We start from the raw sequence: 16,979 nt of genomic DNA on the forward strand, positions 1-16,979 counted from the left end.
ACACTTCCTGGCCATCTAGAAAGAATTTGCTGTGAGTCAACAATTCAATGTATCAGAAGCCTAGTGAGGAAGCAAGCCGAACAAAGTAAAGTAACCTCTAGAAGGTGATTTAATGCATAAAAATTTCCATTAGCTATTGATACTGTTAGTGAGATGGGCTGCTGTAGTCTATTGTCAAGCCTCCTCCATTTGCTTCCAGCTTCCCTCCCAGGGCATTGTTTGGTTGGGGAATTTTTTCCTGCTTCTTCCCTCAAATCCACAAACTCTTCCAGCCCTTTTCTTGTAGTAGTTCCAATCCACTACTCTTTCCTGTACAGGTTGCCTCTGTGTGTGTATCCCTAGCATTTGATAAAAAGAGAGTGCTGAATTGTGGAAATGAAGGGACTCGGGTTCTCTTCCTAACTGCCACTACCCAGCTTGCTGCCCTTTCTGGACCTCTGTTTCCTCACCAGGAAGTTGGAAGAGTTGGACTAGATAATTCCTAAGGTCTCTCTGGATGCTGACAGAGTGTGATGCTGTGACACCGGTTTTAAAAATGGCTTGTTTTGTTTTACATCCAGGGAATGAATGAATGCTAGCCATTTAGAAGTCATAAGAGGCCCCTAACTTTTAAAATGGCCATTGCCAACTTAAAGTAGGCAACAAAGTGAAAGATTGTCCATTTTATAAAATTTTACGTTCTAAATTTCTTTTTCACAAAAGAATTCTCTTTAGGAAGAAGAATACTCAATTCTAAACCATAAATACTTCTACTTTATTATTGCATCATACTCCAAGTCAACATTATAGGTATAAATCTAAATTAAGCAAATATATTAGGGACTGATTATTTACTTTACAAATAGATATTTTTGTTTGCAGAAGGACACCCTATACGGTTTCTTTACTATCTTTCTCATGACTTTAAGATTAATTTATTTACATAAGTTCAAGCCATATGTAACTTTTTAGGAAGAAATCTCTTTTGTAGAAACTGAGTAAAACCATATTGAGTCAGATACTCAGTGTACAGTTCTAATGTGTATAAGATTTTTCTCAGTTTCTTATCAGGCAAACAACATTTTTATATTGGGTACATTTTCAAGAGATGTTTTTCTCCTCAGCCTTTGAAAAGCAAACTAAAGCAGATCTCTAGATCTGCTTTTAAAAAAATGTATAACTTTAGTTTCCTTGTCTGTAAACTCACTCCCTTCCTCATCCCCTTTTAAAAAATGGTAGGAATGTATTTTTCCAACTTTTGACGAAAAGCAGGCTTTTTATTTAAAGGTCACCTGTGTTGCCAGAGCTTTCCTTGGAAAGCTTCAGGATGTTCAGTTTTTAAGGAATGCTCATTATAATTAATCATTACAGAGAATGGGCTTTTCCCCCCTTAATTGCACTCTGAGCTGTCACTTGTTCCCTGCGAAACCTTAGAGTAAGAACATTTTCTTTCATTGCAAATGATGTATAAACATGTTTGGCTTTATAGCTTTTCAAAGTACCTCTTCATTAACTATGCTTTATTTTAAAATCTTAGCTAATTATTTAAAAGTTCATGGAGATGATTATTAGCTAGTCCAGGTATTTTAGAGCTATGCATTTGCTATGTGTTTGTCATTAGTTGAAATAAATGTTATCAGATTGTTGTTCAGTGGTCTTTGTGAAATAAATTGGCAGCTTTATGTTCCTGATAGACAAGATGTCTAAGTCTCCTACATGAATCAAAATTGGCAGTAATTGGTCTTTTGGTAAGCTCTGCAAAAGCCAAGAATTGGTCCATGGAGACTGAACTAATTTCTAAGCTAAAGGTGTCTAATTTGCAGGGATTTTAGAAAAGAGCAATACGTACGTATTTTGGTCAAGGAGACCTTTGCAGGTGTTTTCACAAAATAACAACAGGGGAAAAAAACCATCTCAGCTGAGGTGGAGGGTGCAGTAGAGTTTTTAAGGTAGAATATACTAAAAGGTTACTTGTGCCTAAGTGATGGCTTTGTAATCAATTACCCTTTTTGTTTACTTTTGTAATATTTTTTACAAGGACAACTAAGGGAACTGGTCAGATAATGGATAAAAACAACCTAATAACAGTCCTTGGTGACATCTCAGTTGGTTCAAGAGAAGGTTATTCTTTAAGTCTCATGAAGGCAAGAGCTGTTCCTAGATAGTACGAGGATTACACATCATCTTTAGTTTCTCCTGCAAAATTTTCAAAAGGGATGATTTTTGTAATACGCATGTATTATTCTTATAAATTTTTAAAAATCCATGTTTATAATTTTTAAAGTTCACAGAAGTAAAAATTACTAAGAAGAAAAACCCTGAATTGCAGCAACACTTTTTAAAATTTATTATTTGGTCAGATTCTGAAGTGCTCATTTTTAGCCATTGTTAAGTGTTAACTATCAATCAATCAGATGGGCATCTTCAAAGCTTCAGACTTAACTTCTGAAGTTGATGGGTAAAGTGATGAGGAATCACAACTTTGGGAATTTGACAGGCAGGTTTGGACAATATGTAGTTGACATTTTTTTTTGTAGTCGACATTATCAGGATTGGGGGAAATGATTCATTAGGATCAGTACAAATTGTCATCAGCCCTTATGATGAAAATGCTAATTTTTCTTGCCCAAATAAGAATTATTCTTGGTGGACAACCAAGTTTGGTGGATTTGCCTCTTCTATGTGGAATTTGCTTTTGTTGGGGAGAGTAAGAGTCAGTGTGAAGAAGGCTGAGCTGGGGATGGGGCAAAAGGTACTGTTGGGCTGTGAGTTGAATGAGTTGAAGATGCTGTGTTGTGGATTTTGTGCTTTCAGGCAAAATATCACTTGTGACTTTATCCTAAAAATAGCAGAAACACCAGACTCTGGGTCAGACCTATAGTTTGTCCAGTGCACTGTTTGTTTCTGTCCGTGGTGCCATGGGTTGTTTTGTGAGAGAGCCTATGAGAGAGCCTCATGTGTGTCTCCTATGATGCCAGCCTCTAAAGCCAAACATCCTGAGCTCCTCTCTTTAGGAACATAGTCCTTTCATTCAGTTCAGTGGAACTGGCACACCGAGCCTGGCAGGTCAGTCTTAGGTGAATGACCAGCGACTGGCTGCTTTGTTAATTACAGAGCCTATTTTGCCAAATGATATCAGCAACGAAGCTGTGTCAGACAACCTCTGATTCTTTGACCTGATATTTTTTATTTTATTCAAGGTGAACCCACTGAAAATCAGTGGAGTGAAGCTATGGCCATACCATTCATTACAGGGTGAACCCAACATTTGGTTCTGAAAATGGGCAAGAGTGGGACTAAGAGGGACATTTGCTAAGACAGGATGAACCTGAGGAAGTAAATTGGTTTTGTTGGCCAGGATGTGATCAGGGGTGGATTTAGCTTTGAGGGTCAGGATGTGTAGGTAATTGTGGACCCAAATGGTCCAAGGCTTGCATGGAGCCTATACCACTTAGTCAGGTCACATTTTATACTCACTGATGCTTTTAGTCAGATGACTGTCATGTTTCAGCATATCCGGATTGTTGGCTCACTGATTAGGCTCACAAGTAAAAGCGAGACCCTTTTGTAGAGCTGCTAGTGGATTATAGGGTATTTTAGACTTTGACTATGCAATTGTACAGGGCATAATATGGACCGTGTATTATAATGAGGAGGGGAGAGGGTACTTTTTTTTTTAATGCTCCTGCGTTGAGAGGCACTGCATTAGGGGGTAATAGTTTTAAATGAAGCCACATTTCTAACAAGGGGTGAGATAACGAGGATAAATGAAATTGGCAGACAGTCTAGAAGCTTCATTTTAGCCATTATTTATAATCTCTTCTCCTACCAAACCATTTTACTATGTAGCAAAATTGATTAATTTGCACGTATCTCTTTTCCCTGTGCCCACATGCTCTCTGATAGAGGAGTGAACAAATAGAGAAATACACAAGAGAGGAAAGAGGATGAGGCCAAGGCCAGGGGGAGTTGAGGATGCATAATCCCCACACTGAATAATCACCTCCAGAATAATCAAGATATATTTTAGGGTCCTAACATTCATCTTGATATTTAATCATTCTGGGCCATATTGAAAACAAAAGATTGTATAATAGCACTAATAAAAATCACTTGCTGTGGAAAGATTCAGAACAAATATGGCTTTCTTTTCAACATGAAATAGGAATCTGTTGAACTACTCTTCATGTTCTGTCACAGCACACACAGATACAGCTCTGTTTAATTCCATATCCTCTTATCTATAAGTCCTACATTTAATTTACTACCATTCCAGTTGATTTATAGCTTTGCTTAGTAAAAGTACAGCCTTGATTAAAAGGATATTATCACAGCTGATGGACCTTGAAAACATTTTTCTCCCCAGACCTTCTAATAGTTTTGAAAATGACCTGAAGATTCCAATAAGGCTAGATTTTGCGTGTCTCCAGTTTTCGCTCACCTGGCTGTAATTTTGGGCAGCGGTGGTTAAGGGTGTTGAGTGACGTAGTTTTCCCATATGCTAACTCCTTATATATCCTAAGAAATGGGAAGGTACTGTGGTAGTGTTTTCGAGCAAGTTTGCTTCAAGGACTCCCAGACCCCTAAGTCAGTTGCCCTCTTATCTAGCTGATCGCTGCAACTAGAGCCTTTGTCTCCTGGGATGCTGCTGGCCCAAAGGATTCTCCAGTCTGTCGAAGGGAGGGAGAATTCAATTATTGTACATGAGGGTTACATTTTGGAGTTACAGCTGTGACAGATGCCTCCCTCCAACAATGCAGAATTAGTTTTGGTGCTCATTTCAGTGAAGATGACTTAATTTGCAAGGCCAGTGATTTCCCCAGGTTAGCCAAATTTGGTCATTCCCCACAGTAGGCCATTTTCCACTCTCCTGTTTTGATTGTGCAGTGTGACTATTTGGTGGTGTCTGTGGTTCTGGGAGCAAGGAAAATGCTGTTGCTCAACAGGTGAAAAAAGGCTATTATACTTTGATTCTGTTCAGAACATTATTAGCATTCTCCTGATTCTACTAGTCAGAAAAAAAAAAAAATGAGTCACCCTGGCTTTGGTTTTATATCTCTGTGGAGTATATTTTTGACATATGAAATAAGTTATTTCTCACAAAGGAATCACTTGAAAATCACCATACCTACAGTTCAATTTACAGGGGCTTTCGATTGTTCAGAATCATAGGAACACAAAAAAGAGTTAAAACTTGTAAATGGGGTACTGATTCAAAATGGGAGAATTTCGATAATTTTTTATATCTAATTTGATGGTGGGGCCTCCTTGAAATACAAAAGTAAATCAGTTTCATTCATGAATAATTTTTATTTTGGTCAATACGCTCTTCCAGTTTGGTCTTACCGTCTTCATATCTATCTATCTACCTATATCTTTATTAAGATATTATTCATGTACCATACAATTGGTCTTACCTCTTTTCATTTTTAAATTACTAGGTTTCAAAATCTCTGTAATTTTTTTTGAAAAGCACAGAATGTACTCTATGAAGAAAGGATTTATGTGTAAATCACCTCCAATTTGCCTGAATCGTTTTTGTTTTTCAATACTTAGCCACAGTTTGTCAGCGCTAGACTGATTATTAGAGGTTATCTAGTTAACCCAGAATAAAAATCACCTGGGGAGTTATTCTTTTTACAAACTGTACCTACGAACACGCTTGAAATTCTGATAAACTTTGCAGCCCCCAGCCCCACCCCAGACCAATTAAACAGTACTGATTGAATCTAACAGTCTCATCTCACAGATAGGGAAACATTCTTTCTCTCACAGTTTTGATGAGACACCTTAATAAACACCAAAATTCTTTTCAATTTTAACATGACAGGTTTTGATAAATTGACTTGAAGATGCAGAATTCACCTCAGTGAATGATAGCAGCATAAATTATTTATACCGTATGTTTTTAAAAACAAATTATGAAGGATCTGATATTGTTGAAGGAAAAAATTTCAAAGTCACTGATCAGAAAGTCAGTATACAGAAACTGTTGCAAATTTGTCATTGTCTCAATATTTTGTCAGGCACTGGGGAGATTAGTAGATGTCCTTTATCCTGGAAATGCCTGATAGCTGAGCACTCATATGTCTTCTCAGCTGTCCATGGTCATTTCCCACAGGGGATGGGAGGCCTTATTGTGTTAGTTTTTAAACAGCTGCCCTGATTGCATTTTCAGCAGAAGGATATTCATAAGAATACTGATATTAGATAGAAAAAATAGCCACAGAGATAGGCTTTAATAAAAAACATAAACTTCTCAGAAGATCTGACAGGCTCTAATGGATAGATGTGTGAAGACCTGGGGAAAAAAAATAAAATAGCTTGTCCAGAGGACTTCTTATTCCTGAAAAATAGAAATTTCAGGCTTAGTGCAGAAGAAGCAAAGGGCCTTTACATCCATACAGATGAATGGATGTAACCAGCTGCTCTGCAAAGAAGCCTCTTTCTCTGGTAAAAATGTTTACCTGGTCTTAACATCTTCCCTCCTGGACAACCTTAAACTCCACCTAGGAACCCTTGATCTATAGCAGCCATACATTTGGGAGAGCAGAATGGAGTTTGTTATACTTTGAAATGTCATTATCAATGTATATAAAGAATATAAGAACTTTGTATGGTCTTTAGCTCTATACACTATTCTATGTGACATATGACCAGAAAGGACAGATTCCTTTTGATTTGAAATTTTACTGCTCTTAGATTTGGCAGCAGTGTTGTAGACAGACAGGGTTTGCTACAGGCACACTTCAATCCAAAATACATTTTTTTAGACATAATGGGTGACGATGCAGGATCTGGTTGTTAGATTTTTTTTGTCTTATCTGTGTTTGTTTATCTATATCTAATCAAGGTTTCAAAGAGACTAGACAATTTGGGAAGGGAGTCAGCCACCACACAAGTTCTGGAGCTCAGTCTGAAATGGTGTTTGCCCCTGAAAACAGAATGATTGTTTGCTGTCTCTCTAAAGTCGGTTCCCTTGGTCTAGTTCCTTATTGGCATGAGCTACAGTTTGGGGGTGGGGACAGGACACTTGCCATTGATTGTCTTATTCTACACACAGCCCCAGAGTGGTGTTCCCAGTTCCATAGAGAATGGCATACATAACCTGGTGCGTGTTGCTGCTGCTGCTGCTAAGTCGCTTCAGTCGTGTCCGACTCTGTGCGACCCCATAGATGGCAGCCCACCAGGCTCCTCCATCCATGGGATTTTCCAGGCAAGATTACTGGAGTGGGTTGCCATTGCCTTCTCCGTGGTGCATGTTGGGCACATGTAAATCAACGTTTTCAGTCTCCATGGCCATGATACTGGCCTTCAATCTCCAAAGTCAGTGTTTTGGAAAGAGAAGAGATATGCCCTTCCAAAAAGCAAGGGGAAAGAAAAAAAAAAACCTGCATTCTCTGAAAGTTAAATTATAACTTTTTCTTTTTTTTTTCTATGAAGAAAACTGTACTAATAAAACTGCCAATTTCTGCCAATTTCTTTCAGGTGGGTGTACATGGCATTAGAATAGAATTCATCAATGAAAAAGGATCAAAACGCACCGCCACCTATCTACCGGAGGTTGCAAAGGAGCAAGGTCATTGTTGTACTTTATTTTATACCATCTGGTGAAGAATTTAAACAAATATACAAATTAAAATGTGCTATTTGACCTTGCAGTTATATCTGATAATTGATCACTGTCAGATTATAAGAAATGATTCTCCTATCACTGCCACTGCAATGTCTGTCTAAATTGGTGAATTACACAGAAGTTGAATCTCTGTACTAAAGTTTGACAGCAAAAACATAAAAAAATAAACTTTCAAAAAAGGAAAGATTTGTAAAAATTGGGCTTTTAGGCAATCGTTTGCTGTAAATTTGATGTGCCACTTTCCCATATTCCACTGTGCTATAGCCTTGTGGCATAATAAGCCTTTTGTTTGATGGTCAGCCACACACTTCATTGTCATTATCAAATCTTAGGTGGTTGCCATTACTCATTCTGCTACTATTAAGACTGTTAAGTTTCCTGTGAAGATTAGGAGCATTGAGAATAAATGAACTATTACAGTATTTTATTTGTTCCTCATCAACAAATGTTTTTTGACTTTACATACATAGCACAAAGCTTTAGGAACTACCAGTGTAACACAAAATACATTTCACTCTGTAGTATCTTGTCTTTCTAGCCGCTACTAAATTATAATTTCATGTTAGTTGAAATGAATCTCTTCTTTATCTCATGGAGCTTTTCTTCTCATCAAAAAGCATGGGTAATTTGGTTTTACTGTATCTGTTTAATATAAATGTGATATAGAACTGAAAAATTTAATAGTAAACCCAAAAACAAGTTATTAGTCTTTAAAGCAGCTCTCTGAAGATTTATTGGGGTTACTTTTGAAAATTTCTTAATTCTGTAGTTCTGTTGACTCTGTAGAGCAAACATGAGCTTGAGGGCCAGGGGTATGAGTGTGCATCCTGTGTCAGAACCCATAAAAATGCCTTTGAATGCTGCACACAGATACACATGATTGACTCCAGAAGATACCATTAGAAATGGTGATTACCATGAGTTAGTGTGGGAATCCTATGTCCTACTGAGTTGGCTCAATGAGTCTTTTCCCTCCCTTTTAAAGATGTCACCGTTAGAGGAGAGTACAGTGTTTATAGTTTGTTACTGCGACACCCCTGAAGAGTTACTGCTGGCCTCTTAGGCTCCGTGTCTTGGAATGTGGTTGAGATAAAGAAGCCAGTATTGCGAGCCAGCAGGGATAGTTAAAATTGAAGGTGTGCCATGGTATACCTGCTTCTGCACAGGGTGAAATCTTAGCCCTTCTGTGTGCCTGTTTTTAGGACCAAAGGGGTTGATAGCAGTTGGTGACAGTGATAGCTGACCTCTACAAAGTCGTTTTGTATTTAACCAAAGGTGCTTATTACATGTGCTTGACTGGTATTTTATCTGGTCTACTCTGCAGGATGGGACCACATTCAGACCATAGACTCCTTACTGAGAAAAGGAGGATACAAAGCTCCGATTACTAATGAATTCAGGAAAACCATAAAACTGACCAGGTACAGAAAGTACTGCCTAGTGCAGGGCTGACTGATATATTTTGATGTGCATGCCTGTAACCTTGTGTAATCTTTTCTCTAACTATACTTGCTTCCTTTTTTTCTGAAACAGAGTGAAATGAATGGCAGGGCCATTCTGAGGGTGGATACAATGGAACTCAGCTCGACAGTAAAGCCTGTATGATGTATGAGCCCATCCTTCCCATCTTAGCTCTGTGTGATTAGTCTGGCTTTGTTAAAGCAAACCTTCTGAGCCTTTAGACTACATTATGGAAGAAAGTTACCTGAGTTTATTGGCCAGCTTTTGACATGCCTTAGCAGGACCCCAGGATCCTGATAAGCAGCCCTCAAATTTGAATTTCACTTTAGAATCTTGGCAGTGACAGAAAGCTTGCTGAAAAAAACACAACTGAGCTAGACTCACAGATGCTGAATGAATTTCTGCAAGGACTCATAGGGGTACTGACTTAAAAAAAGAAAGTATCAAACATTTTAGGAAAATGGGTTGCTGTTTTCCATTTCTTTTAATTCTGCAAAACCACATTGAATGCCTGTACTCTAAAAATGAACTATTCTCAGCTCTGAGGAGTTACAATCTAGGAGAATAGAAGGGCATGTGCAAAAATAATTATTAATAGAAGGCAAAATATAATGGATGGTATGAGATCATAGAGTAGGGAAAGAGGAATTCCAAGAGGAGGTTGTGGATAACAGAAAATTTCAAAAAGGAAGTAGATTGGAGGCCGAGTATAAGAATTCTACTCATTGAAAAATGAGTAGAATATTTGACAGGTGGGGAGAGTGGGGGAGGAAAGGGGTTAACTTAAAGAGAACTTTCTGAGGGGTTTCCCAAGTGGTGCAGTGGTAAAGAATCCACCTGCCAATGCAGGAGACGTACTATATGCAGGTTCGATCCCTGGGTTGGGAAGATCCCCTGGAGGAGGAAATAGCAACCCACTCCAGTATTCTTACTGGGATAGTCCCCTGGACAGAGGAGCCTGGTGGGGTACAGTCCATGGGTTTCAGAGTCAAGACACAAATGAAGCAACTGAGCATGAGTGTACATAGAGAAGGTGGTCACCAGGGAAAATATAGCCCAGAAGGTAGAGAGTAAGAAGTTTAAACTCGACTCTGTAGGCAATAGTAACCACTGACGGGTTTTGAACAGATGGATTTGAAATGTAAAATTAGAATTGGAAATAGGAAAATTAGGAGACACTTCTATTATCTAAGAATCTGTAGCAGCAATCTAAAGAAGGTGAAGTGGGAGCCTTAACAAGAGCTGTGGCTGTGGGATGGCATGAAAGGAAGGAAAAGAAAATATTGTGGAAAAAAGTAAAAGGACTTAGTCATCATTCAGAAGTAGGGAAGAAGAGCAAGTGAAGGCTTTCGTCTAAATAAAAGGGTCCAAGGCAGTCCCTTTGACCAAGACATGGACCACATTGAGGAGAGTTCCATTTATGCACTGATTTTTGGATTTGAAGTGCTTCTTGGGATATCTGTATAGAAATGTCCAATAGGTCACTGAAAATGTACATGTGTAGAGCTTATGGCTAGAGGTGGTGATTTGGGATCATCTGTAAAGATGACATACTTGAAGCTGTGAGGCAAAGGTTCACTGAACTGGGACAGCATAGGGACAAAGGAACTAAAGGGAGAAATGTAGGAAACTCTTACAAGGCACAAGGGTAGGATGAGTGATCAGAGAGATAAGGAGCAGTCCAAGAGGTAAGGGGAGAACCAGGGGAGTATGAAGTTATAGAACGTAAGGCACAGAGAGCTTCCAAAAGGGAGTGGTGAGAAGTATCCTAATGGAGAGGTAGAAAACACATGACTCTTCTGAGAAGTGTGGCAATGAAAAGAAGAAGAAAAAAAAAGATGGGGGAAAGAGGATTGAGATACCACAATCAAGACACGTTTTGTGTTGCTGCTATTTTCCCTTAATGGCAAGGCCTGAGACCTGTGGACAGAAGGAAAGGAATGGTAAAAGAAACCGATGGAGGATCCCAGAAGAAAAAGTAGTCAAGTGAATGAAATGTATACATGACAGTAATAGACTGGCTTTCCTCTGTTCTTTCCTGTTAGCAAACCAGAGCTGAGAGGGCAATACGATTTCTAGAACAATTTAAATGAGGAGTGAAAGTGTTCATCGCTAAATTGTGTCTGACTCTTTGTGACCCCATGGACTATAGCCCACCAGGCTCCTCTGTCCATGGGATTTCCCAGGCAAGAATACTGGAGTGGGTTGCCATTTCCTTCTCCAGGGGATCTTCTCAACCCAGGGATTGAATCCGGGTCTCCTGTGTTGCAAGCAGATTCTTTACCATCTGAGCCACCAAGAAAGCCCTAAACAAGGAGTAGTAGAATGCAGAGTCGTGGACTCAGACTCTGGATTCCTGGGTTCTGTTCTCACCTTTGCTATGTATTAGCTGTGTGACAGTGGGCAAGTCACTTCTCTCTAGGTCTCTGTTTCCTGATATAGAAGAATTATCTCTAAGGATCCCTTCTAGCTCTGACATTCATACATCACCTATTTCGTGATGTTAACTTTGTCTCTTCCAACTTTCTTTCAGGTACCGTAGTGAAAAGATGACCTTGAGCTATGCTGAATACCTTGCTCATCGCCAGCATCATCATTTCCAAAATGGCATTGGGCATCCCCTCCCACCATACAACCATTATTCCTGACACTGAGCCGCACAACCAGTCACTGGGCCTCTCTGCAGACCTCTTCCCAGGAGACCCTACCCCTTCTTGGTCTAGCTATCTGTTTTACTGTACCATTTTATGATGATAGTTTCCGTTGCCATGGTGAAGCTTTGACATTGTCAACTAAGATCATCATGGTAACGGGTAGGAAAGTGGCATTTATTAAGAAGATCCTCCTGTTTTATTATTTTAGATCATTGATTTTTTTTTGCAGCATATATTAATTTTGGAGTTTTCTTTCCTTACAATATTATGTAGAATTTTGCTTTGCTATTTCAGTCAGGTTTGTCTTTCTGTCCTTCTTGCCTTCCTTTCTTCTTTCTTTCTCTCTTTCTTCTCTTTCTTCCTTCTTTTGACTGTGGATGGAAGAAATTGTGCAGTTTCTAAGGATTTCATTTAGGTTTTTCCTATGTTTTCCTTAGTAAGATAGATAACTTTTGATAGCCATGTTTGGGAATAATTCATATCAGATTCAGGTATTTGTATACTTTTGAATTTGTCTAAAATTCATTTTGCTACAAGAGCTTAGTATGTGGGTCTTTACTGCTTAAGTATATGTTTTTCCCATGGTTAAAATATATGAACTTTCATTCTAGTGTAGAATATTCAAAGGTCCATGATAGGACTTGTCACACAGAGTGAGAAATCATTTATGCCTATTGTGCTAGTTATCATAGGAAAAACTGCCTCATCACTTTATAGAACCAACTTACAAACTGAAACACTGTTTTAAGAAAGTACAAGCTACCTTTGAAATATGCTACAGAAATCATTTTGAAAAGCAGCATATATCAGGAAGAGAGCAGATACAGAATTTAGTGCCTTTGAGAAGAATATAATGAAGTGGAATTAAGAGGGGTTAGAAAAAAGGCAATTTAGAGAAATATTCTTATAAAATTTTATTGTTTATATATGTGAAACAACAGATTAGACAAATTGCTTACTCTTGAGTATTTTTTTAAGCTGAAAAAATTTATTTTGAGCAAATAACCAAAAAGAGACACATTTCTATTATATATTAATTTAAATTTGTTAGCTTTAGGTTTCAATAACTCATGATTGGCCAGAGACAATTTTAGCTACCATTTAAAGAAATGGTAATGATAATCTAGTGAAACAAAAGTTCATACATGTCATGATTTCAGACATGTTTATCATGGGGACGATACTGGAGTTTTAGAAATACTATAAAATCGCTTGAATCTCTTTCTGCACTACATACTTTTGATAGAAACACATTTACTATATTGAGAAGATGTTATTTTACCCCTGCAAAAATGGAGTTGGCATTTAGGTATGATATAGTTGCTAGAGCCCAGCTCATTTGCACGCTAGTTTTCCCATGATGTATACACAGAGAACTTCCTCGAGTCAATGGGAGGTCTGTATGTATACCCCCAGGAAAAATGACAGATGACTCTGGAGAAAGATTATCTTCATATTTTGGTAGTAAGCATATATAAATATATGTGTGTATGTAAACATTTTTTTTTCAAACAGGAAACAAAGATTTCAAGTGATGAATATAAGTACAGTGCAGAACAGAGTCTAAAACCACGTGATGTCACTGAATATCAAGATGGCATAACTTATACATGTAGTTGCTGTGACAAGTAACAGACTGCTAGTTCAGAATTTGAAACCCCTTTTCTAGTTTGTGAGGTGAATTGGCTGAATTTCTTCTGCTGGCCCTTGCAGCAAAGCAAACTGCTTTTATTTTTGATGAGAATTCTCAGAAGTTCTTTGGTATTCCTTCATCCACAGCATCCATTGTTGAAATAACCATTTTCAGTTGTGATGCCTTAACTAAGAAGCCAGTTGTTAGCCTGAAATGGAACCTCGGTAGCCAGTTCCATTGAACCTAGAGATTAGTTAGAGAAAGCTAGCTGTTGGCCTTTAGAAAGGGATTTTGAGTCCTTTCATTTCTATTTGGGAGCATCTTGGAGCAGATTAGTCTTTCAGTATAAAAACAAGTGGCTACCTGATGGAATTTTTTCTTGCCCTTATAGGGAAACTGAGCACAAGCTGAATGATATTGTCTGCTGCAAAAAAAAAAGTAAATAAAACAAGCAAACTGAAGACAGACAGAATAGACCAATATTGATCCATCTTATCCATCATCTCATCAGTTCAACAGGCTCCTCATCCTGGGTGAGCTCATGGTTAGAAGTTTTTTTTAAAGAAAAGATCTACTACATGCATATGTGAGTGTATATACAATACATACATATGTGTGTGTTAATGTATTTAACGGTGCTAATCAATCTTGAGCAGGTCACGTGACTGGTCATGCGGACTCTAAAATCATATCAGATTTTTTAAAATTCTTGATATATGCAGATGTTATACAGATTTTCTTACCAGTGTAATAATGTTATACTGAAGAAATAACCATCCTGCAGGCTTCAGAGGACGAGGTCAGCAATATTTCCCACCGTGGCTTGGGGGAAAAGGATAGTTTTGTCTCCTTTTGTATTCAAATTAATGCACAGTGCATTTTTTGTGTCTAAGTAGCTGTTGACTAAAAGATGTTGTAGTGTAAAAGGTGTTATACAAACTTGTAATGGTGTGCTTCAAACAAATGCTAGACCCTTTCACCTTTGTCATATATTACAAAGCTGTTAAATATGTGGTTTGAATTAACTTTGAACATGTTGAAATATGTAGCATGTGTTTTTAACTCAGACGAAGATTCTAATTGCACAGGTTGTGTTCTAGCCAGTTGTGGTTTATTTGTTCAGAAACACAAATGTGAATTGCACTCTTATCACCAGAATATTGTATAAGTTCAACGATCTCTAAACAGCTCAGAAGTAATACTTGAACTTCATTTGAGTAGCACAAAGTTTACATAGCCCCCCTTTTAAATGTTAATTAGTTCCATTTATGTTTTCTGTTTTTCAAATGCAACTGGGTATTTTTTTTCCTCTTGGAAAATAGTACGTATTTTACTTTGGTATGTAGCAAAAGGCTTCCATTTCTGGAAGGGTTCTCTTGTTCTTAAACAAGGTCAGCCAGGTACCAGATTCTAAAAGAACAATTGCCCCTCCCCCTTCTCCCATTAAGTGGCCTTCTGACTGTAGGAGAATGTGCTACTGCCCTGCCCGTCTCCCCTATCATGAGAGGCCGGTGTGATTGATGGAGGAAGTGCAAGGCTTGCTCTTTACCCCCCCACCCCCCCCACCCCCCCCGCCGCTCTTAAAGCAGTTATAAGATTTTCAGTCCACTGCATACAACCCCAATGCCCAGCACACCGGAAGTTTGTATACTGGCCTCTTTTCATGTCTTCAAATGTGCAGGAAATTCGAAACTGTCACCTGGAATAGGTTCCATCTCTTCTGTGTGTTAGATCAAACCAAAGAAGCCCCCAGCCATGCCCAAATGCTGCTCCAAAAGCCTGCCTTCCAGTCCTTACAAAAACCTTGCAGGATTAAATGTGTTAACTTTTTTATTTTTGTACAGTTTCTAAGTGATTTTTGCTAGTGATGTTAAATTGAATTAAGTTTATTTGAGGGGTGTGAGCACCTCCTCCATTGAAATAAACTGGTGACTTTCCTTTTATTTTTTAAGAGCGGAAACCCATTGTGTGCCTCTCGATTTAAGGGTTTCTGATTACATTATTCTTAAGACCAGCATTGATCCTTTATATACAAAGATATGTTTTCCTTGTTTTTTATTACTGTTTCAGAAGAAAATAAACCTTTTATTTTGCTCTGGACCCAGTAACTGCGCTGGTACATAGACGCACTGAGAAAACAAACTTTTGTAACCACCTCTGACTGTTTTTGTATATGAAAGTTGATTACTTTTGAAATATTTGGATCTAGTTTCTAAGTTATTTTAGTGTTTTATATGTTCCCCAAAATTACTTTGAATCAGTCACCAGCATAATGAGTTCTTGGTGATGCAGTGGTGAGACTTGTAATGAGCAAAGCTACCTGGAGTAGCTCTCTTGTCCTCCCTTTCTTAGTACCCTGTTTTTTGATTACAGTAAGACATCACCAATTATCTGCAGCCCCTTCAAGTATAACTAGATCCTCCTTCCTTCCACATTTAATTGCTTAATAGTTTGAAGAAACTGTTGGAAATGGGCATTTTATATGACATGTATGGCTTTAAAATATTATAAATGAAGAAAAAGAAAAATGAGAAGGTTTATGTGGGTCTGTAAGGTATGGCTGTGGAAAGATATTGTAGTAGTTTTGACACTATTGTTATTACCTTTAAAATCATTTACCCAATAAAATGTTAAAACTGAATTACCATTTGTGGTTTCTTTCTTTAACCTGCCTCACCAGAGGATTTGGGCCTCGTGGGTACTCCTTAACTAAAAGCTAACAGTTGAAGCCGCTGAAATAATATGTCTGCAGGCTCAGTCACTTGCTCAGTCATATCCAACTCTTTGTGACCCCATGGACTGTAACCACCAGGCTCCTCTGTCCATAGAATTTTCCAGGCAAGTATACTGGAGCGGGTTGCCATTTCCTCCTCCAGGGGATCTGCCCTGGAGGGATTGAATCTGTGTCTCTTGCGTCTCCTGCATTGGCAGGCAGATTCTTTACCACTGCTCCACCTGGGAAATAATATACTTAGGAACTGATACAGATTTCTTTCCAATCTGGCACTTGGGAAATCTCATCTGCCTACAGCTGTTCCCTACCATATGAGTTACCTATGTCATTCTTGTGCCCAGCCCTAAATCCTGGCCTGCTGATACAGTCTAGTCTTTATTGGGCAGTCTGCCCTGGCCACGGATCTGAGGCAAGCATCAGACTTGAATTCCAGTGGCAGCATGGCTATTCTTAAGCCCGCTCCCAATTTCTTCCAGATCAGTGTATTACTGGGTCTTCCCCTTTGGGAGCTGGTAGGGCGTAGTAGCAGTGCCATCCAGCACAATCATCAGGGTACATCACATATGTAAACTTATTACCAGTTTTCCAGTTCCAAAGTGATATGAGATGAACCCTATTTGCCACTTGAGCTTGGGGAAAACATCTGCATATCAGGCAAGGTAACTAGTGCTACTGCCATTCAAGGGCCAGATAGGAGCCCACATCAAGCAAGGGATCTCTTGGTGTCCTACCTCTATCAGCTGTTGCCTAATCTCTTTCTCTGCATAAAGGCCATCAAGGACATTGCTGAAATACCTCTGGCTCTTTCTAAATCATTTGCTGTCTCAGTTTCATAATGCATATTTCAGGATTAATTGCTAATGAATACATGCAGGACAGTTT

At 38.5% G+C, this 16,979-nt stretch overlaps 1 protein-coding gene across 2 annotated transcripts in view; it reads left to right on the forward strand.

Moving 5' to 3' along the window:
* The window catches only part of AMMECR1 (AMMECR nuclear protein 1), a 115,280-nt gene extending 99,299 nt beyond the window's left edge, over nt 1–15,981 (forward strand). The window contains exons 4-6 of one of the 2 annotated variants that reach the window (XM_065915517.1): nt 7,468–7,558; nt 8,940–9,036; nt 11,610–15,981. In XM_065915517.1, the coding sequence (XP_065771589.1) occupies nt 7,468–7,558; nt 8,940–9,036; nt 11,610–11,724 (303 nt within the window). In that variant the 3' untranslated portion in view covers nt 11,725–15,981. The remainder of the gene's footprint in view (nt 1–7,467; nt 7,559–8,939; nt 9,037–11,609) is intronic. The other variant, XM_065915518.1, reaches the window with a different exon arrangement.
* The last annotated feature ends 998 nt before the right edge of the window (nt 15,982–16,979 follow it).

This window comes from Muntiacus reevesi, chromosome X (assembly GCF_963930625.1).
Source record: "Muntiacus reevesi chromosome X, mMunRee1.1, whole genome shotgun sequence".
Lineage (NCBI taxonomy): Eukaryota > Metazoa > Chordata > Mammalia > Artiodactyla > Cervidae > Muntiacus > Muntiacus reevesi.